The sequence below is a fragment of the Balearica regulorum genome, chromosome 9, assembly GCF_011004875.1.
Source record: "Balearica regulorum gibbericeps isolate bBalReg1 chromosome 9, bBalReg1.pri, whole genome shotgun sequence".
NCBI classification, from domain to species: domain Eukaryota; kingdom Metazoa; phylum Chordata; class Aves; order Gruiformes; family Gruidae; genus Balearica; species Balearica regulorum.
This window is the reverse complement of record NC_046192.1, coordinates 738,846-760,331: the sequence shown is the minus strand read 5'-3', so window position 1 is coordinate 760,331 and position 21,486 is coordinate 738,846. Positions and strand designations below refer to the sequence as shown.

The following is a 21,486-nucleotide window of genomic DNA, read 5'->3' as shown; positions in this document are numbered from 1 at the left end:
CGCCATTTTGCCGTACGGAGAGGCGGTGCGGAGAGGGGGAGAGGCCCCGGGTCGGCGGCGGAGCCGGGGCTGGGCGGGCGGGGCGGGGCGGGGCGGCGCATAAAGGCTCGGCTCGTTCCGCACGACGCCGGCGTGAGCGGTCCATGACGCGTATGCCTGGGGAAGTTCTGACGTACGGGCGCGACCATCGTGTTGTACGGAGCCGGCCGAGCCCCGCCCCTCTCTTTTCCCGTGAGAGGGACACCCCCCACCACCCCCCCCCCCAACGCCCACCTCTCTCGGAGACGCCTTTGACGGCTCAGCCGCCGCGGACCGAGCGGCTCGTCGGGAGGCGGATACCCTGCAGCGCCGAGGAGGCAAGCGAGCGGTGCCGGGAGCGACCCCCCCACCACCACCCCTTCCCCACCCGCCCCGCAGCATCGGCGCTGTACGGCGGCGCCTCGGCCAAAATGGCGGCGGCCGTGTGGCGGCCGCCATCTTGGTTGACGGCAGTGCCGTACAGAAACCCCTTCCCCAGCGGCGGAGGGGCGGCCGGGGTGACCTGTTTCCGCCATCTTGCCGTACGGCTGGCGGCGGCCCGGGCCGGCGGGCGGGGGCCGGGGCGGGCCCGGCCGGCGGCGGCGGCGGCGGCCGGAGATGGTGATCTGCTGCGCCGCCGCCAACTGCTCCAACCGGCAGGGGAAGGCGCACCGGGGCGCCGTCTCCTTCCACAGGTAAGGGCGGCCGACTGGCCCGCTTCAGCCCCGCCGGCCCTCCCTCAATCCCCCGGCTCCGCTCCGGCCTGGCCGCCGGGCTGGGGGCGGCTGCCGATCCCCGCGGCGCTTCCCCCGCCGTGTGCCCGCCCGTTCCTCCCCGGCACCTCCGGGCCCCGAGCGGCACCGGCCGCCCTTTGTTTCCCTCAGCACCGGGGACCGGCTTTGGGCTCCAGAAAGCGGCTTGGCAGCGGGGAGACCCCGGGCCCCGGGCTCACCCCGAGGCCTGTCCCCCCCGCCTCGGCCTGTCCCCCCGCCTCTGCCCGCACCCCGGCCTCGCCGGGGATGCTGCCCCAGGGACGGTCCTCGTCTCAGGCGCCTCGTTCAACTACTCGGCGTCTTTTTTTTTTTTTTTTTTTTAAATTATTTTCAGCCCGGGCGTTTTGACGCCTTATTAAATGTACCCGGCGTAAGCATCGACAGGGTTACGGAGGTGGACGGCACGCTGGCCGAGCCGGGGTGTCTCGGTGTTCGCGGCACCCTCGTTCTTTGCGGACGGGCTGCTGCGTTTGTCATGGGGTAGGTGAGCGGCCGAGCCATGGGTGGGCGGCTGATGGAAAGGGAAACGATGCTTTTTAGTCCTGCGCTGTTCGTGAAGTGCAGCTGTTAAGGGAGGGAACGAATATCGGGTGTTTCGGCCCAAAGTGAAACAACCTTCAAACGAGCATAACCTGTTAAAATACAGCTTTCACGAGACTTTCCTAAACCCTTCTGATTTTAAAAATGCGACTTATTTTTTCATGGTTTTTGTCTGCTTGGTTTTTAGATTCCCTCTGAAGGATTCAAAGCGTCTGATTCAGTGGCTAAAAGCTGTTCAGAGAGACAACTGGACTCCCACCAAGTATTCGTTTCTCTGCAGCGAGCATTTCACCAAAGACAGTTTTTCGAAGCGGCTGGAAGACCAGCACCGGTTGCTGAAGCCCACTGCTGTCCCTACCATCTTCCAGCTTGCAGAGAAAAAACACGACAACCTGGATTATGTCAGAAGCAGAAGAAAAATAGCCAGCCAGGTGCCGCTGCGGGATGGAGAAGACCCAAGGGAAGGAGGCTGTGAGGTAGTTCAGAGGACCTCGTCTTCTGGCCAGGACTTCATGGTGATGCAAGGGACGAAAGAGATGGAGGAGGCAACTTTGCAAGCGGAAATCGGATCAATGTCCGAGGAGGAAGAGAACCGCCCCAGCCAGCTGGACGGCCCTCGGAGAAGGATGTTGAGTGATAATTTGGTTGCAAAGCCTGGACCTCAGAAAAAGCCTGAGAGATCTTCTGTGGAGGACTGTCCGAAAGCCACCTGGACAGGGAGCTGGGTAGCAGACAGAAGCGGTGTGTCGGTCGACGACTTCACGCCTCCTGCCTCTGGTGCTTGCAAGTTCATCGGCTCCCTCCATTCTTACAGCTTTTCCTCTAAGCATGCCAGAGAGAGGCCATCTTTCCCGAAAGAGCAGCTAGAAAGGAAAAGGCCAAAGAGAGACGTGGAACCAAGCTGCAGCAGCCATCTGATGGGACACGAGAAGGCAGTAGCGGAAGGTTCCCCTACTTCATCCCTCACCGCCACCCCTCAGAAACCTTCCCAGGGTTTGTCGGCGTCCCCGGCAGACCTTACCCCTCAGCCTGCCGCTGAGGCTGTGGTGGGGCGGAAGGGTGACACGGATGCCAACCCCATGTCAATCAACGAGGTCATCATGTCAGCCTCGGGAGCTTGCAAGCTCATCGACTCCCTCCACTCGTACTGTTTCTCCTCCAGGCAGAGCAAAAGTCAGGTGTGCTGCTTGCGTGAGCAGGTAGAAAAGAAGAACGGAGAGTTGAAACTTTTGAGGCAGAGGATCAGTCGCTCTGACAGTCAAGTCAGGAAGCTGAAGGAGAAGCTAGATGAGCTGAAGAGGATCAGTTTCCCTTACTTGAACAGCCTGCTATCCCAGGACTGTGGTCAGTATCCCCAGCGGCTTTGCGTAGAGGCAGAATCCACCGTTTTCTTAGCAATAAGAGGCTGTTTAATTTAGAGATCGTAAAGATGCGATGGGTAAAAGGCACGAGAAAGGTACGGTTTTGGAAGGAGGTGTAGCAGCTTGCGTTAGACTAACAGATGGAGGTGAAAGAGTTAGGTTTTTGGGCACGTGAGCTATTTCGTATATCCCAAAAGTTTCCAAGGTGATTCCTGGTGTGGAATGGCAAGTTAGGTCGTGGTGTTGCAGCTGACTCTCTTGAGGAATTTTTTTTTCTTCTTCTTGTGGGTTTTTTTACCTTGTTTGTGACTCAATAGCACCTGGTATGATTTGCCTTCCTTTGCAGTGTGCCTGTGAATTTTTTGGTGTATTAATGAGCTGTCATGGGCAGCAGGTATCTGGAAAGCTGTTGTATTCTTCTCCAGTGATGTAAGTACTTCTGATCATAGATTTTGTATATTGTACTCAGGATATATGAAATCTAAGTGAGGTGGTAGGTACCAAATATGACGATGTTACAATACACAGCAAGGTCACTTTTTGTGACGAATGCGTGTTGGATTTGATCATTTCCTCCCTCAGAAGGCAGAAGTCAGGAAACAGATAATAAAGTGGGAAGAGATAGAGAATGACTTGTATATCAATTAAAAAAACACATCGAGATACCTGAAAACGTAGGGGGAACTCAGCGAGGGACGAGGTCATGTAAAAATGTTGTTGTGGAGAAGTCGAATGGGGCCATAACCTCTTGCAAGAAAGCGAGTGCTTTAATATACAGCTGATAAAACTTTTGCACAGTGACTCTAGTTGCAAGATATAATTTGGGGGAAGAGTTTAGGAGCAGCTAATGATGGTTGTGTGGCTGCTGAGATGTAGGGTTGCCTTGTGAAGGATGCGTGACTTGGGGCTATCTTGAAGAAGCAGCCGCCTATGGATGGTTAGGTATCCCCTCACGGTAATTCTCACGTCTCCTCTTCTTTAGGAGAAGAAACCTCACGGCTTCTTCTAAAGCCACGTAGTCTTAGACACGGTCAGAAACGTGATGCTGGCATAGGCAGGCACGTTCTGCAGACTATTGCAGCATGGCCTACTTCCTCGCTCAAGTGCAAGAAAATAAACCCTGACAAAATTCTTGAAAGTCTATACCCAAAGCTACTTTTCCCACGTGTTTTTAATTTTCCAAAGTATGGGAAAACTCACGCTTTGATTTGGGCAGAAGCGGGGAAAGATTTTATTTTTTTTTTTTTTCCTGCCCCATGGGAAATCAACATTGTCTTATTTGTACCTTCTGGTCTGTATTTTTGTATTGTTTTGGTATCAAGCTAAAGAAAATAACTAAATACAATTTTAGGGTTCCATAATTGTCATTCACGTATATATATGTGAAAAAAAGGTGTCTAGCTTTGTTGGAATACCTTCAATGAGATACTATTTGCAAAAAGAGTGTCCTGAAGGACGTTTTTCTTTATTCTAGTAAGCACTATGATTTTTCTTTTCTTTCCTAACATGGATGTTCTTATACGTATATCTTTGAGAACATGAGAATTATATATTAAGAATATCTTTTATAAGAACATAAGAATTACACATTCTGTTTTCTAAGGTAAAATGTCATTATTTTAAATGAATTGACCAACTTGTTACCTGTTTTGCCATCTCTTATCAACAAAACCGGAGATCACTATGTGAAAACGAACCATTTCAGCGATTGTAGCTTGGTGCGATGCGCAGTTCTTACGGAAGCCTTTGGCGGGTGACTTTTTTTAAAGGGTTTGCTGGTGGCTGATTAGCTTCTGGGTTTTTTTTCTTTTCTTTTTTTGGCTTAATCTTGGTGTTCTGCCTTGCATTGCTTTTTGTGTGCTCATAGCAGTAGGTTGCGGCAGTCAAAATAACTGATAAGCGCAGACTCTGGTTTATGCCTAGACACTAAGTTTTACTGTAATACAATGCTGAATTGAAGAAAGGCTTTTTGGTGTTCGTAAAAATACAGTTGGGTAACGTATTAGGTTAATAATAATTACAGTCTTTGTTAGTAGCTACATTTCAGTTGTCCCTAATCATCTGATGCGTAGTTGAGGGGATGTTATTAGCTGTGAACCTGAGCCTGCGTATTTTTTTTTCTTCTAAAGGCAGCGCCTTGGGGATGGGGAGTGTAAGTGAAGGAACCGACTGGACTGACCGTGCAGGTTGTTACGTGTCTGCATCCCCACTCCACGCGCTGGGGGACCTCGCTTTGCTGCTGCCTGACGTTCAGCCGCTTCCACAAAGTGGAGCAGAAAAATGAGCTTTAGGCCCGCACCCATTCAGCAGATCATCGTTTTTGTACTGGTTCTCAACTGGTATTTTCCTCAAATTTCCACTGGCTGTACCCAAACTGCAGCCAGCTGGAAAGAGCAGATTTCTGCAAACTGCTGCGCACGCAGTCCCTGCCAGCCACGCTTGAGGATCGGTGACTCAGGCTGGGTGAGTTTGGCTCACAATGTGCTCGAACTGTTGCGATGCGCTTAAGTGGTGTTTCCCAACCTGTCTTAACAGAGGGATCGACTAACTGGTTTTAGGAGAAGCCCTGGGCTGTTTCTGCACAGCTGCCACAGTGACCCTCTCCATCTAAACTTTGAATTTGCTTGCTTGTTTGGTAGGAAACTGTTTCCTTCTGTTTCACGGGCCACTTCTGAGGTCCATGGACCAAAGGTTGAGGAATATTTCCAGCATTGGGGTGCGGTTAGGTGCAGTGCACCAGGCAGAATGAGGTTAGATCCGTCTTCTGGAGAACAACAGGATGCACTGGGAGAAATTAGGGAGAGCCAGCGAGCAAATAGGGATCCGGTGCCCTGGGGAAGGGGAGACTGTTCTAACAGCGCTGTCCTCTGATAGACAAGTACTATCTGACCATCTTGTTCTGCTTGAAGGTTTCGCAGCTCTGCTGCATCACACTCCCCCCATGCTAGCGCAGACAGGAGATCCGAGATGCTCCTTTCACAGATCCCGTCCTCTTAATGTGCTCAAGTTTGGTCCTTTCGTAAAACTACATCTCCCAGCAGGCACCGGGATAACTGTCTTACCTCATCATGAGATCACTTCCCTTATAGCCATCTTCTCAACCCTGCGCAAAACATTTTCTGGTGAGCAAAGGTGGTTAGAGAGCCAGACCAAGCAATAGAAAAATAACTCTGCAAACTATGGCTGGCAGTGGAGCAAACTCAGGTATGATTCAACGGGATTGAGGCGCCTGTACTTCTCGGAGAGGTGAAGCTGTTAGGGTTCAGCTGTTTGAGCATATGTGGAGCCTCTTCCACACTGCATGTCTGCTTTTGTGAAGGTCATATTAAAGGCAGGAGAGTTTGCAAAATGAGTCCACGTGAAAAATGGTGAGAATTTTGGTAGGAATCTGTAGGAAATCATATTTCCTTCCAGCTTAGATTAGTCTTTAAATATTTGTATGAAGCCAGTGTGGAACTGAAGTCATTTATAATACTTATTAAATGCAAATGAAGCATAGTTGGTGAACTCTGGGGACAAGCAGAAGGACTCGAACATTAAATCATCTGGGTTTGTGTCGAGGTGGATGCCTGGTCTGTGGGGCCTGAGGTGGTGTTTCCCACCTCGGTGGCAACAGGTTTTCATTTGTGTTGCAGAAAACAAACAGCAAAGTCATGTTCTTCAGTGGCAGTGAGAAGAGAAGCAGGGCTGTGTGAGGATGCGAGAGGCTTGCTTTCATCTGAGCAGCACTTGAACAGCAACAGGTCCCTGTCCAGTTTAGCTTGAAAATGAAACACTTATAATGGATCGCAGAGATGTGCTGTCAGAAAAATTGCCTCTACCAGGGCAGGCGCTGCTGACCTGGCAGGTGCACGTTAACTTGGAGCTAGATTTTTGGAAGAAAAATGCTTTTATTCTGAGATGGCAGGTGCTTTTTGTGATTTTTTTTTTTCTTTTTTCTGCCTTGTCTGGCATGGGAGCGGCCAGGGTAGAAGGTGGTCAATAAAGTGAGGGAGAGTTACAAAGGACAAGGCAGCTATAAAGCTGAGAGTGAGATAAGGGGTAGGAATATGTGGGCATAGGTTACGAGTGGGGCTGAATCTGTGGCAGAAGGCATCACGAGAAGTTAGGTGAGACTTCACAGCACCTGTGGCCCGAGCACGTGCCGCCCTGCAGCGCTGGAAGGGAGGTAAGCTGCCTCATGTCCGCATGGGAGCAACCAGAGTGCAGGCACCAACCTGACATGGAGCAAGTCTGGGACTTGGTTGATCAGGGAGATGGCTCTTTCACCACCCCCTCGGAGAGAAAGGTGGTTGGAATGGGGGAAACAAGTCTTTTTGCTCTGCTCTTGCCTTTTTTTTTTTTTCCTCCAGTGTAATGGTCTTGGTTTTTCTAGTTTATTGTCCTAATAGCCTATACATCTTGTGCATTAAGCATTTAATTTCTGCAGTGAGTCGGCAATGACTCGCAACAAAAAAACAGCTTGCAGCTAGAAAACCCAGGAGAAAGTAAAACATTGAGGTAAGCTCAGGTAGGATGTTTGATTTTCTTATAATAGCTTATCATTTTAACAATGTTTTCCTGATACTTTGTAGTGCAGGAGAGCTCTGACAGTGACTACAGGGACTGGAGCATTTTACCACAGAGGTTAGAAACGGGCAATAACACACTGGTGCTTGGTCATAAAATTAATTACTAAGATGGGGCCGTAAGATGAAAATTTGTGAATATAACCACATTCCCAGCTTTTAGAGCAGACGCGGAGCTAAAGCATGTCAGCGCTAGGAATGCTTTACTGGGGAGAGCATCAGCAAAGTGTGTAAAGGGGGACGACACTTGGGGAAGGGCAGCAGAGTACAAACCATCTTCTGTACTTAAATATGGAAAAAACATGCTGAACGAGGCAGCTCCTTAATTACCAGAACCTTGATGCTGATGATTTAAATCCAGTAAGTGACTTGGCTGAAGAAAGGTCTGCAGGAGCTTGCCCAGCTGTTGCTGTAGACCCTACACTTTGAAGACTGAGAAGGTGCTGTGTGAGTTGGTTTGGTTTTTGTTTGGGTTTTTGGTTTTGTTGGTGGTGGGTTTTTGGGGTTTTTTTGCTTAAGTTTCCTGCAGCGAGTCTTCCCCAACTTAGGGGAAATAGGTTAGCTGCCTTGTTAGCAGCCAGCTGGCTGCTCATGCCGCAGTTTTGCTGATAAAGCTGCGTAGGAATTTGTGCCAGCGTAGCTTTCTGTGCCAGGGATCCCACTTGAGAGCCAGGCTGGCTGAAGCCTGCATAGACACGGCCCCAGGGGGTTGTCCAGCCGCTTTGTCTGGTTCGTCTCATGGCGGGGAGAGCCTGTGGTCCTCCGTTGCAAAGTGTGGTCAGCCGGTTACAGTCTGACTTTGTTACAGGGCAGGGAGGGATTTGACTTCTAAACCCTTCGTGAATAGGAAAGATGTGGAAACAGCCCATCCATGAGTTCGGAGGGGTGAAGTGGGGTCAGACGGTGAAACAGAGCTGACTCGTGTGCCCAGGGACCAGGGTGCGGCAGTTTTGGCCCGAGCGGCTTCCTGAAGAAAAGAGTTCTAGGTGACCAGGTTGCTTTATGTGCCTGTAGTTTTTGTCTCCCAAGCTGTTGCAACTCGTGAGCGTCGTGGCTGATTTCTGTCGGATTTTGTAGAGGAGCAGAGGTCTTGGAAGATGCTGGGTCCCTAAAGGCTTCAAGAAACTGTATCACCTGGTAGGGGAAAGCAACTCTGCAAATGTCTTTGTTAAGAAAAAGGCTGTGGTGTGAGCTTCCCTGGTATTAGATAAAAGGGAAGCTCTGCATGTGGATGCAAGATAATGTGGTGGGTTGACCTTGGCTGGATACCAGGTGTCCACCGAGCCGCTCTATCGCTCCCCTCCTCAGCAGGGCAGGAAGGGGAGAGAAACAAGATGGGAAAAAAACCCAACCCCAAACTCGTGGGTCAAGATAAAGGCAGTTTAATACAGCAAAAGGCTGTGCGTGGAAGCAATGCAAAAGCAAAAGATTATTCTCTACTCCCCATCAGCAGGCGATGTCTGGCCACTTCCCGAGAAGCAGGGCTTCAGTATGTGTAGTGGTTGGTCTGGAAGAGAAACATTACGAAAAATGAATGCCCCCCAGTTTCTCCCCCTGTCTCTCAGTGTCTTATTGCTGAGCAGACACCATGTGGTATGGTATATCCCTTGGGTCAGTTTGGGTCAGCTGTCCTGGTTGTGTCCCCTCCCAAGACCTTGCCCACCCCCAGCCTGCTGCTGAGGGGAGGAGAAATGTTGGAGAGACAGCCTTGGTGTGCGCCGGCACTGCTCGGTAGTAGCCAAAACACGGGTGTGTTATCAACACCTTGCTGCTACCAGCACACAGCACTGCGAGGGCTGCTGTGGGGAAAATTAACTCCATCGCAGCCAGACCCAGTACAGAGAACCAGCATTCAGAGGACATAGTCTGAAGCTTTAAACGTGCAGAAGGGTGGCCAGTGTCTCTTGCATTGCAAATTCTCAGATGTGGTTCATATTCTTGACGTTGTCACACACTTACTTGTTAAGCCATAGTAGCAGGTTGTTTGTAAAGGCGATGTGCCATGAGTTTAGTTCTTTAAAAAGGGAAGTACGTGCTCAGTCTTCAGTGAAATTCCTCTTGACAGCAATTGCATCTATAAACCTGTTGTTTAAAACAAAGCAAAGATGTCTTCCTCTTTAAACTCTACTTTTTGCTGCTACAATAGTCTTGCACTTACCCCAGTCATGACATAAGAAGCAAATTTCTCTTAAAATCACCTTTTCTTTCTGATGGACTCGATCAGCCTCTCCTGTCTGTCTCCCCACTCTTGCTTTTACGCTCTCTCAGCTCAGCCCTCTGCCAGGGAGAAAAAAGGACTTAGTCCACTACTCGGAGACCAACACTGAAGGTAAGAAGCAGCATCGCACAGGGTGCGATCAGAGTGTGTGTGTGCTCTTCTGCACTTCACCGAGTCTCCGGTCCTTATTCCCACCAGCACTTCCCTTGCTTTTGGCTTTTCCAAGCAACTTAAGAACTAAAAAATTCACATTGGCTTGGCTGCCATCAGGTAGCTTGGAAAAGTAATCATGGTCACTTGGCCTTGTTGTTTGCCAGATGCCGTAGAGGTCAGGATGTGCGGTTACATCTTCCCTTTTCAGCTGGCTGGAAGTCCAGCTCTTTGGAAGTGAGACTAGCTTGCCTGGTCGAGCACCTCCCGCCACAGCAAGGCAGTGGGGTCGGGTTGTGGGTGCTGGAAACAATCCGTTGGCTTCTCTTGGTTTATGACCAAGTCTAAAGAGTGGAAACGACTTTCATTTCTTTCATCTGACATTTTGGTGCTTTTTCCTGAGATGCCGCAGGGTTGGTAAGCAGAAGAAAATGAAGTGCCTTATTACAGAGCGCTCTGGTGACAGAAAGCATCCTGCTCCCAGGCTTTGCTGCCTCCTGCCCCAGGAGAGGGCAGCAGCAGCCCAGGCTGCAGTCTGTTCTAGCCTTTCCAACGTGCTTTGCTCTTCCCTTCCACGGTGGGAGTTTGAGCCCGCAAAAAAACTTGGAAAGAAATGCAGTCTATGCAGCAGCAAGCAAAAGGCAAATACCAGTTGGACGGGGTAGTGATACTCTTCTTACTCACAAAACTGCCTGCTCTCAAGATGAAAGGAGAAACTGGTTCCTAAGGAGCAGTCTAGAAGTGTGGGGTTTCTTGTGGCAATAATTCTGGACTTTTGTTATCGGTTGTCACTGTGTTAAGATCCTTGCTGTGCCAGAAAATACTGTGCTGCTGCTGCTGTGGATGCTCACGGTACTGGTGGAAGGTGAGTACAATGGAATACAGTCTGGGACACCAAGGCTGCTGTACAGATTGTAGGAACCCCTTCATAACACCTTGGTAAGCTGCTGGGGAACGCACAGGCTGGCGGGACGGTCTTTGCAAAGGTTTGCTCCGATGCCGTAGAATTTTACCACCTGTTTCATAGTGAGCTCCCTCTGTTTTCTCATGTTGTGTCACTTGCAAAATACTTCAGGACAAAAAAGAGTAATTAGCAGCATCTTGCTGACATGCCAGCTGGCTTCCTATAACCTGCTGTCCATGGGAGAACAAGTAACAAAAGCGGTAGTTCTCTTGTGCTCGGGAAAGTTTCTGTTCCTCCTCCTTTGGTGTTCCAGGGGCGGACTCTCCCTTCCTCCTCGCTCAGTCTTTTTAGCCTGATGTTTGGGACTGAGCGCAGTGAAACTCAGACTGATCAAGCAAATTTTACCCACAGCATCACCTTTTTAGGTCATAATTTCTCTCTGCAGCTGAGCTTTCAGACCAGCCGGACCGGTAGCTTGTTCTTGTATTAGGCGATATCACTATGTGTGGAAAACAACCCCCTTCAGTTCCCACCCTGCCAGTAAAAATCATTTATGGCGTGAGTGGGAGAAGGACTTGCTTTAGGAATACCTCAGCCATACCTGTCTGCATAACCTAGCTCACCTAGAGTAGTGGGCACCTCGTTTCTGTTGGCGTTGGCCTTTCCTGAGATCATGTGGGTGCCATATCGCTTTCCCTGCTTCCACCTCAGGAATGGATCTGCTTTGCTGTTCACATGGCTTTAAATTGCCTGGCTCCATTTCTCTGATCTGTTTTATTTTTTTCAGGTCACACCCTCTGAAATCCGAACAAAATGCAAAAGTGCAAAAGTGGTGTTTATCAAAGCTCTTCTAAAATGACCTGTTAAAGAAGTTTTAACTTTGTAGACCTTGGTTGCTTTTTCATAAATGCAATGACGGAGACAGCTTTCTCTTCTATTGACGCTTTAACTTTGCAGGCACCCTGGTCCTTGTAAACTGTTTCACTTAGCCTTAGTCCAGAGCCTAAGCAGAACTGAATGACCCCTGCCTCTTTTTACCAGTGCAGGTCATTGTTAACCTCTTCAAAAAAAATTGCAGCCAAACTTTGATCTTGAATATGCATGCAGCCTGATTTTCTTTTTCCTCTGAAGTGAGGACTCATTTCCTTGGTCTTTGCAACAAATGGGAAGGGTATATACTCACTTCTTGAGAAAAATCAAGTCAGAGCGTTGGAGATTTGATTAGGATTTAGTGATAATTTTTAATGCTGAGACTTCAGTCTTCTCCTTCCTTGTGTGTAGATGGGAGGGGGCTTTCTCAAGCTACAGAGAGGAGTCAGAAACAGGCTGCCTGGAAGAGCGTAAGGCCAAGAGCAGGTTTGAGAACAGAACTATTTCCTGTGACTGTTTGTTGTTCCCTGTCTCCCCTTGCACCTTGGAGCTGTCACTCCTCTAGAGAAAAGCGTTACTGCTGCGTTGGACCATTTCTGAGGTGTTGTGTGTTCACCTCCACCCAGCTGTAAGCAGCTCACAGCAAGCTGCAGAGCACAGATCCCTGAATTTTCTTTCTTTGTTCTTTCTTCTTCCTCCACAGAGACTCCCCAGCTGAATCCAGTGATGGAGCCCCTGTCCTGGATGCTGGGCACCTGGCTCTCGGATCCACCCGGAGACGGCACCTTCCCCACAATGAAGCCCTTCCAGTACCTGGAGGAAGTGCACATCTCTCATGTGGGACAGCCCATGCTCAACTTCTCGTAAGTCAGGGGTTGATCTGTGTTGGCAGCAGCTTTTGGATGGAGCAGGCACAGCTCCGGTGAGATTTGTTGGTTGTGTTTCTTTTCCAGTGGCAAAGTAAACAAGTTTTCACCTACCAAATGAGATGATGTAATGATATGTGACTGCATGGTCTGACTTACATTTTCCTTTAAAACTTGTGATTAATTGGCACGTTCTTGCAACATACCCAGAGCTGCACACCTGCAATCACTGAAGAGTCACTAGCCCAAGAGTACAGTGCACTCCCGCAGAGCTTTTCAAAAGTGAGTTCACACCTGTGAACTCGTGCAGAAGCATACTTGTACAGGATCAGGACTGCGGCCGTGGTGCAGTGCACAGTCCTTGTGACACGCCAGGGTTTCATAGTGAGAAGAAACTCAGGGTGCTGCGAATGTGACTGTGACTTAGAATAGTGAGAGTAACTTAGGGTACCAAGAACGGCCCCAGCATGGACATCACTATTGTTTGTCCAAATTCCATACCTGCCTTTGAATGACCAGTGATCCTTCCACTTCAACGTGATGTGCACTGGGTGTGTGTTAGCCAAAAAATGTACTGTCCTCACGGCCAGGAAAAACCCCACCATTCTTCTTGCTGGCGGTAGCTAATTAGAAATGAATCTTCAGGTAACAGCATTACAACTGCTATCATTGTGCTTTGTGAAACTCCCACTTATAGATACAATAAATGAAGGAGCTATGGCATGGCTGCCAAGTTTGTCCATTTTAAACTGTGGCCCTCAGTCTTCACCACCAAGAAAATACGAGAAAAATTAAAGTGTTTAGCAAACTATATGAGATAGGAGGCAGATAGCTTAACTGCTTTGGCTAGAAGTAATTAAGAGAAAACAAAGAAATCTGGAGGAAGAGAAGTGACATACTAGCTAACTGTTCAGTGCTGCTCCAATACTCATTTGGGAGGGGTGCATTACAAGCTGCCAACGCTCCGTGAAAGATGCTGTGTGTTCCTGGTGTGCGCTCTTCGTTGCGACAGAGCTGCCAGCTCAGCATGTGACATTTTTAGTCTGGTTTCCAAAAGAAACAAAGCTCTGACAGTCATGCTGTGTCTACGCCTCCCTCTCCAACTTTTGAACAGTTGCTGATTTGAGTAGCCTTTTTTTTTTTATGTGCCAAGGAGGTATACAGCTCTGAGCTCTGGGAAGAGTGAGGAAAATAGGTGCAGGTGTGGGGGACAGAGACCCCGTGCCTCCCTGGCTCCTCGACCAGTGCCGCTTGACTGTTACAAGACAGTCTATATGTCTCTTGAATACTCCAAGTGCTGAAAGAAGCCTGATTTAAGTTAATTCCTCCTTTGACTCTAGATAATCCCAGCATGAGGCATGACTCTGTAGGGTACCTGGCTTCCCTCACCGCAGAGCACAGGGGCTGAGATGTAGGATGGTCCTTAGCAGGGATGTAGCCCTACACCGCCCATAGAAGTCATTCCTGGTTCTTCCTATAACCACCTGGTTAAAAGGAGACATTATATAGAGAAAGCCAAACAGGAGGAGTGATCTGTGTATTTGTACCCAGAGGACGTTGGGGAGCCAGAAGCAGCTGCGAGGCACCCAGACTCCTCCCTAACTGGGTGCCTTAGCTGTGCTCCCCCTTCCTTGCCTCCAGTTCTTTGAAGCCCACGGGTTTCTTGTGCCATGTGCTGCTGGTCTTCTAGGAAATGCTGACTCTGCGTGATTCGTTATATTTTACTTCAGATAGGAAATGCATGCTTTGGACTTTTCAGCTCTCAGTGCTTTTTTTAACAAAAAACTGCTCCAGCTTGCCACGTGCCAGCGCCTGCACAAGCCCCGTGGTCAGGCTGCTCTTGCACACTTGCCCTGTCACCGTTGGGGTGGCAGGTGACGATACAGCACATCCCCGGGCCCGGGACAGGTCACAGTGGCCAAGGGAACTGGTGTCGGCCGTTTCCAGCAGGCACATCCCAGTTGCGCAGTGCAGAAACTCCTGTTGCATGAGGGAGTTCTGGATGCAGATGCAGCAGCAGCAGCAGCTCCGAGGTTGCATCTGTCTCCTTTTGTGTAGAAAGATGCAGAGTGGGAAATTCTATGAAAAACAGCATGAAAAGAGTGAGCTTAGTCTAGAACAAACACCATAGGATAGTCCTCTATATTATGTGTTTATTATACTCCGTATGTGTTTAAGATGCTGTTTAATTCAGTTACCTGTGTAGACTCAGGAATGCTGTAGCACTAATGTCATATGTGAACATGCGTGATACATATAATCACCCACATTATGGGTGACCAAACATAAAACTCTAAGGCCTCGTGAAGAATAAGTAAGAACCTGAGCTGAACTTTTTTTGAAAAGGGGTGGTGGGAGAAATGTCTGCTCTGTTACTGCCTGCAGCAAGTAATACACAAAAAAAACCCCAACTGGCTAGGTTTAAAAGCTAAATAAAGATGATATTGTAGTTCCAGATAGTTATTTGAGAAAAGGAAATATTTGAGACAGTATGGCTTCAGCATCTGTGAAATGTCTGACTTTCTGAGGGAGTTTCTGAGCTAGCTCTTAGAAAGACCCAGGAGCTGTGGAAAATCTGAAGCTTGAACTTAAATAAGTAACTCTAGCTCTAAGAAATAGCTGTGCCTGTAAAGTTAATGTATTTTTACACATTTACATCTCCAAGCCGTGAAGCGTTGTCAGTCTTTTTACTCTTCAAGTAATACTGCAGGCAATCGTGTGGTTAAATAAAATACTGTTTCCTCTCAGACAAAACCAGGCCAAACACTGTATTTTCAGTGCAACACACAGCAGCTTTTGTATTTGGATTTTTTGCCTCAGGTTCAACGCCTTCCATCCGGACACCAGGAAGCCCATGCATCGAGAATGTGGATTCATCCGCCTCAAACCCGACACTAATAAGGTGGCCTTCATCAGTGCCCAGAACACAGGTACAGACCTGAGAAAAAGATAAGAAAAGAATTGTTCCTTACCCTGCTGTGCCATTTCATCGCTTTTCCAGAAAATTATCGCCCACAGTGGTGCTGAACCCACAGTGAAAACAAATTAATTTAATGAGTTTGTGTCAAAAGCACTGAGTTTCTAGGACTGGCTACGTGGCTGTGCCCAGACAGTGTGACTTTCTAGCTTTCTGTAACAGGAAAGGACCGCAAGTCGAAATACCGCTCACGCAGGAGACTCAAGGAGTATCTTTTGCTCAAATGATGTGTTGGTCTTCGCAGATGTAGCTTTGTAAACCAAAAGAACCCCTGCCTCTGTAACAAGAATTGCAGTCTGAGCCTTAATGATGGCAGGTGATAAGAGGCCAGTGACATTCCTGATGCCTTTGTAGCATCCTAATTTTTTTTTTTTTGTGGGGAGGCAGGGGGAATGTGTACAAATAAGATGCTTTGTTCCCACTGCTCGCCTGAGCTGGCCACAGTGGACCCTGTGGTAGAAATACGGAGGTGCGTGCCGTGGTTCGTGAGCTCCTGGGTCTGGAGTCGTCCTCCTAGTGCTAGTGCTGTACTTGGCCAGCTGCTCCTTCTAAGCAGGCTCGGGTTTAACATCCCACTAAACCGTTCTCATACTTGATTCTGCGGTGCGGGGCAGAGTTTGTGGCCCTGCCGAGGTGGGGCTGTGGTGGTTTTAAACCCTCTCCATCCAGGAGCGTTTGGTGTGACCCGTATAGCAGGTTCCCTGCCCAGGCTGTGTGTGGCACTACCAAGAGCCTCCACAGCAGGGGAGCTTCTCTCCTACCGTTCCCTTAATAATCTTGGAGAGTAATCTTAGCACAGTCTTCTTTCTCAGCTTCTAAACTAGGATCATCTCCCGCTGTCAGGATGTAGTGCCTTGGTACTTGTTACACACCTTACAGGGACTGAATAAGAAAGAGAACCACATCTAAATTATTATAAGTGAAAGTGTTAAAACCCAGTTGTTGATGCTTAAATTTGCATTTAAAACCCCAGAGCAGGTGCTTAAGAGAAAACTGCCAGTTGCAATGTGATACTCATCTCACATGGTATGAGTAAGTCTGGCTGGCTTGATTGTTCTAAGCAGCGTTACATGGATTTGCAGTGGATTTGCAGTTGTTGATACGTGCTAGGTCAAATAAAACCGTTCTTCAGGGAAAGTGATGGTCTATTATGTAGCCTGATAATTGTGACATTAAGTAACTTTTGTAGCCTAATAATATATATGACTTTGGTTCTCACTAGGACTGGTGGAGGTGGAGGAAGGGGAGGTGAATGGACAAGAGCTGTCTATAGCTTCTCACTCCATAGCCAGGATCTCCTTTGCCAAGAAGCCCCACGTCGAGCAGGTGAGCAGTTCACGTAGTAGCGTTAGCCCCAGAAGGCGTCTAGTCACGAGGATGGGTTGGTTAGCGTGCTTTAATTGCAGATTGCCATCAGGAGTTCTTGGAAATACGGCTTGGCACCCTGGCTTATCCTTTCCGTAACAGCTTTCAGAAGATATTTCGTACATTACAGGACCCAGAGGGATCATTAAGATAAGAACTGATGCGCTGAATCAGAGCAGCCAACTCAGTCCTGTCTCCAGCAGTGGCCAGTAGTGGGTCCTTAGGGAAAAGAATAGGAAAGTCTTGTCTAAATACCCTTGTACGGCAGCAGTCTTACTTTTTAACGCTGGTCTTCTGGATTAATTACAGCATGAGGGTGCACACATAAGGTATGTCCAGTATTGGGCCTCATCAGGATATTTTAGGAACGCCCACCTTTCACTGGAGCTCTGCCTTGTCATTGCAAATCTTGCTTGCTTTTCAGGGCATTCACGAGTTGCTACGGGCTCTCTTCTCATCTGTGGCCGCTCGGCAGGGCTGGCCTTTGCTGCCAGCTCCGCTCTTGGCTGCCTGCTTCTTGGGTTTTGACTTTTTTTTTTGGTGTAGCGGTGGTTTGTTGTTGACACAGCTGGATGGGGTACAGCCACCATGGCACTGCTGGAGTTAGTGTGGCATGCTGAGGTCACCGCTGGAAACACGTGTGAAGTTGTCTTGGCTGACTGGCAGCTGAGACAGACAGCAAGGTCGAACAAGCTGTCACAAAGAGTGGGTGCTGGCGTGTTCTTGCATCTGTTTAGTTTTCTCTGATAACATGTGAACCAAGTGACTGACTGCAGTTTTTGAAGGGTAACAAGTGAGGTGTGGCTCTTGGGAGAGAAAACACTACTTTGGGGCAAATACAGTATTGTCTTATTCTGGACTTTAAGGCTTAATTTTGCAACTTAGTTTTTATGTGCTATAAAACCAACCCTGAGAGCAAAAACCAACCAACCAAACCATAACTGAGAGCACAGGTTTGTGCAGCCAGTGTCATAAGTGTGCTCACTGAATTCACTGACGTGCCAAAAATTGTACGTGCCTACGCAAGCAATGTCCTAACTCCGGAAAGGCAGTCCTAACTCCCCTGCCTTCAGATGTGTGCTTTAAGTTGGTGGGTTTCTCCTTTCCCAGGAGCAGCTGTATGGTCTCCTTTCTATAGCAGGAGAAATAAAGCCATTAAATACTATGGATATCAGCAAGGCAGCAGAGCTCTTAATTACAAACATTTAAATAAAGCGGACTGTCCTCTCGGAGTGCCTGAAATGTGAGCAGATAGACCGGCAGGAGGAGAGAGGGAAAGCAACAGAAAGCTGGTGAATGTCTTACTGGCTGAGGGCTCCAAGGCTGGCTTTGGCTGAAGGCGGAAGAGGGAACCTCCTGAGCTGAAGGTCCACACTCACCTGAGGGCAGTTCAGGCCCAGGTACTGGTCACAACGAGTATCTGGGAGGCCCTTCCTGGAGAAGGAGGATGTGGAAGGAGAGGGTATGGCAGGTAACCGGCTCCCAACACATTTTCTTCTTCCCTGAGAACAGCGTAAATTGCCCATGGAAATGAAGAGACCAGAAGTGTTGTGAGAAGGGCACATGTGCTGCTGCTTTAGTTGCTCATTTTGAGAAAACTTCACTTGAAGTTGTGTTCCCACCAAAAAGTGATTCGGGATGGCTGTGGTTCGGCTGGGCTGTAATTCAGGCAGGAAGAGCCGTTCCCTGGGCCAGGGCTGTGTTTTAGGTGCCTGCTGTGTGGCTGTGCTGAGGTGCGGGGAGCTCCCCGCATGGACAGAGTGGAGCAGCCCCTGGGGGTCTGTCCCTGCTGGAGGTGACGCTGACGGGACGTAAGGCACAACTGCAGCATACTGAGACTCTTCCTACGTCTCTGAGGAGCGAGGGGCTCTCAGCTCCCACCCTGTGCACACAGATAACTCCTAGACTGGGTTTGTTTCCAAACACCCTACTCATGTTCCCTGTGAGTGTCCAGAGAACAGGCATGTTTTCAAGTAGTTTTAGACTTCAGGACTGTCCTCGCAGTATGTGGGTACCGAGAACTGCCTGATGCACCTGCAAGGCTGCTGTGTTATCTTTGAAAGGGGATGGAGATCAGCGGAGTTTCCCGATGACTGGACACCCATGGCTCCTGGGTCACCCATCTTCAGAAAGCGCCTGAAGGTTGATGTGGAGAGCTACAGAGTGGTCAGCTATGGTCATCCTCACTTCAGCCCCTGCAATTCCTGCATGTAGGAAGAAGGTGATTGGGCAGTCAGTATGGTTTTACCACGGGTAAACACCGCCTGGCTGACCTGGTTGTCTTCTGTGATGAAATGACTGGATTTGCGGACAAGGGGGAGCAGTGGATGCCGCTTACCTTCAATTCAGCAATTTCCCACGGCCCTTTCCCAGCGTTTCATGTTTCCTCTCCGGTGTGGGAAGTAGCAGTCTCCCCGTGCGTCTCAGGTGTACGTGAACCTCCCATGGTATCATCAGCCAGCCCTTGACTGAAGTTCATTTTTAAGAGAAAATCCCCCTCCTCTTTTTTGCCTAGTTCATTTCATTTCCTCCTTTAGGAATTCAGACTTCGTTGTCTGACCTGCAGTGGTCTGTTCAGAAAAAAATGGGCTGTTCAGGAGCCCTGAGCTAAAGTCACACATTGTGAGACAATTTCTTGTTAAAGACAAGTGTCTTGTATTCCTTTTGTCTTTTCCTGCTTAGGGTATTTGAGGAATACTGTCATGCATTATAAAGAAAGCCCAGTCTGATCAGCAAATACTAATCAAAACATCGTTTGTCTATAACCCTGTTCTGCTGTTGCCCCCTTTTCTCCTTTATTTCGCAACACCTAAGAGCAGCCCTACAACCTGTGCTGAATGCTGGATGCTTAGCCGCTCCCTCCTGTTTGGAAGCTGCCGAAGCCTGGGTTCAGGCATCTGCTTGCATGGGTCCTAAGTGCTCCAGCTCCAGAGGGCAATCCCAAATTGCACCTCTGGAGGTCTGGTGCAGCACAGACAGACTGGCAGCCTGCCTGCGTGGAGGGATGGGGAATGATGTCGCCTGTCAAGCCCTCTCGATGGACGGCAGCGCTTTTCCCTCCTGCCCCAGGGCTGAACCTGGCTGCGGGTGCAAGCTGAGGCTCGGCAGGCTCCCATCTCCCTGTGTAGCGTGAGCAACGCCTTACTCTGGCACGTTGTGGTGACCTGCAGAGAGCCTGAGTGGTTTTGAAGGCTGCCTTGGGGATGTCGTCCAGCGCAGAACGTCTCCAAGCTGCCGGCCGTTCTTCTGGTGGAGGGATGTTGGCCTGTCTGCTGAGGCGATGTCGGCAGCGGTGCCGGGACGCTGCGTGGCTCCGTGGGTAGTGGTCCTGGAGCTGATGTCTTGGAAAGGGCCGCCTTCCTTAGGAGAGAAAACTTCTCGGTTACTCATGTGGCTGTAGTGAGCATATCCTTCCATCTGTGGTGCGTGGGCAGCAAATATAAGGATGGCAAAGGGAAGGTAGAAAGCGCAGGTAAGGAATTTAGCCTGTGGATGCTGTTCGCTTGATTTTGTTACTTCTTTTCTTCCCCTTTTTTCAGATTACCAGAAAATTCAGGCTCAATTCCGATGGGAAACTCGAACAAACTGTCTCAATGGCAACCACTACGCAGCCCATGACTCAGCACCTCCACATTACCTACAAAAAGGTGACGCCCTGACGCCGGGAGGGCTGGGTCTCCCCGCCGAGGGCGAGGAGCGGGGCGTCGTGCACCGAGAGCAGCGGCAGCTTGGGAGCACAGCATGGCAGACCCCGGAGCTGGCTGCCTGCGCTCGCCCCCAGGGTCACAGAGCTGCTCGTCCTGTTGAGAATGTTACTCAGATGTTTCTGTAATGGTATATTAAAAAAAAATAAAAAGCTTTTATTTTTATGGCTGTGTCTTTGGGCATGATTGCAGAGTGGTCAGCGTGTCCCTCTGCTCTGGCAGTCTTGTCCGAAAAGCGGGATCGTTTACCCAGTGTGCGGTACACCAATATACACACAGAGCAGAGGTATTTTATTCATTTCATGTCTGCGCAGAGATGGGTGCTAGGTGGTAATTCCACAAAGCTAGCACACCACACACAGAATCTACAACATATTTATCTTGTTACGGGATTAGAAAAACCTCCCTAAATTTATGCTAATTGGTTAGTAATTACCACATCATCTGCTATTGGTTAAACATATTTAAATTAGCATGCATGCTCCTTGAGGGTGTGGGGGGTAATTTGCCTAGTCCTTTAACTGGGTGGGGGGGGTGAGAACTCCCCCAGCCATGTTTTAGTTACCGCTGATTTTGTTGACTTGAGGCCTCTGGCGATCACCCAGCTCTGGGCCCTTCTGGGGCAGGACGGTTCCTTTTTATCAGTCTGTCAGCTCCCCTTGGAGGACGGGCGCCAGCAAGGCGTGCGTTGTATCAGTCCTTCAGCTCCTCTTCAAGGGTAGAGTCGTTAGCAAAGCAATGCGGTGTGTTTACCCCTAAATTAAACAGTGTCTGAGCACTAACCCAAACATGCTTCTGTCCCTGTAAAGTGGAAAAATGTACTTTATAGGCACCAGCAGTGGTTAGAGAGGGGCTTTGTGGTGCCTGTTCATTAGTAGGCGTTGGGTTGCAGATCCAACCTCCTGGACCCTTCCCTGCAGCCTGACCACCACTGTGGGAGCAGCAGGATCGGGAATGGACGTGCACGGCAGGGACAGACCCTGAGAACTCCAGCTCCTGCTTAATGAGATGGTTTAAAGATGCGGAGGGAGCACGTGCCTCTTGCTGTGGGATGGAGAGAACTGTCGCAGGACCCGACCCCGACAGTGCTGTCCAGCTGACCAGAGAGGACTTGGGGCAGTCCTGGAGGTCACCTAGCATCAGTGCTGAATATCACACGGGTTTGGGTGACG

General features: G+C 49.3%; 1 protein-coding gene across 2 annotated transcripts; it reads left to right on the top strand.

Annotated features, from left to right (window-relative positions):
* Positions 1 to 538: 538 nt before the first annotated feature.
* On the top strand, positions 539 to 20,479 carry THAP4 (THAP domain containing 4). Of its 2 annotated transcripts, none has more exons than XM_075760660.1 (6): positions 539 to 713; positions 1,519 to 2,675; positions 12,106 to 12,265; positions 15,089 to 15,198; positions 16,468 to 16,571; positions 17,157 to 17,519. In XM_075760660.1, exons 1-6 carry the CDS (start codon positions 637 to 639, stop codon positions 17,355 to 17,357), a joined length of 1,809 nt encoding a protein of 602 aa, XP_075616775.1. In that variant the 5' UTR covers positions 539 to 636; the 3' UTR covers positions 17,358 to 17,519. The 2 variants fall into 2 exon arrangements, with proteins under 2 accessions (XP_075616775.1, XP_075616776.1); XM_075760661.1 differs by lacking the exon at positions 17,157 to 17,519 and adding an exon at positions 20,150 to 20,479 and having other exon boundaries at positions 542 to 713.
* Positions 20,480 to 21,486: the final 1,007 nt, after the last annotated feature.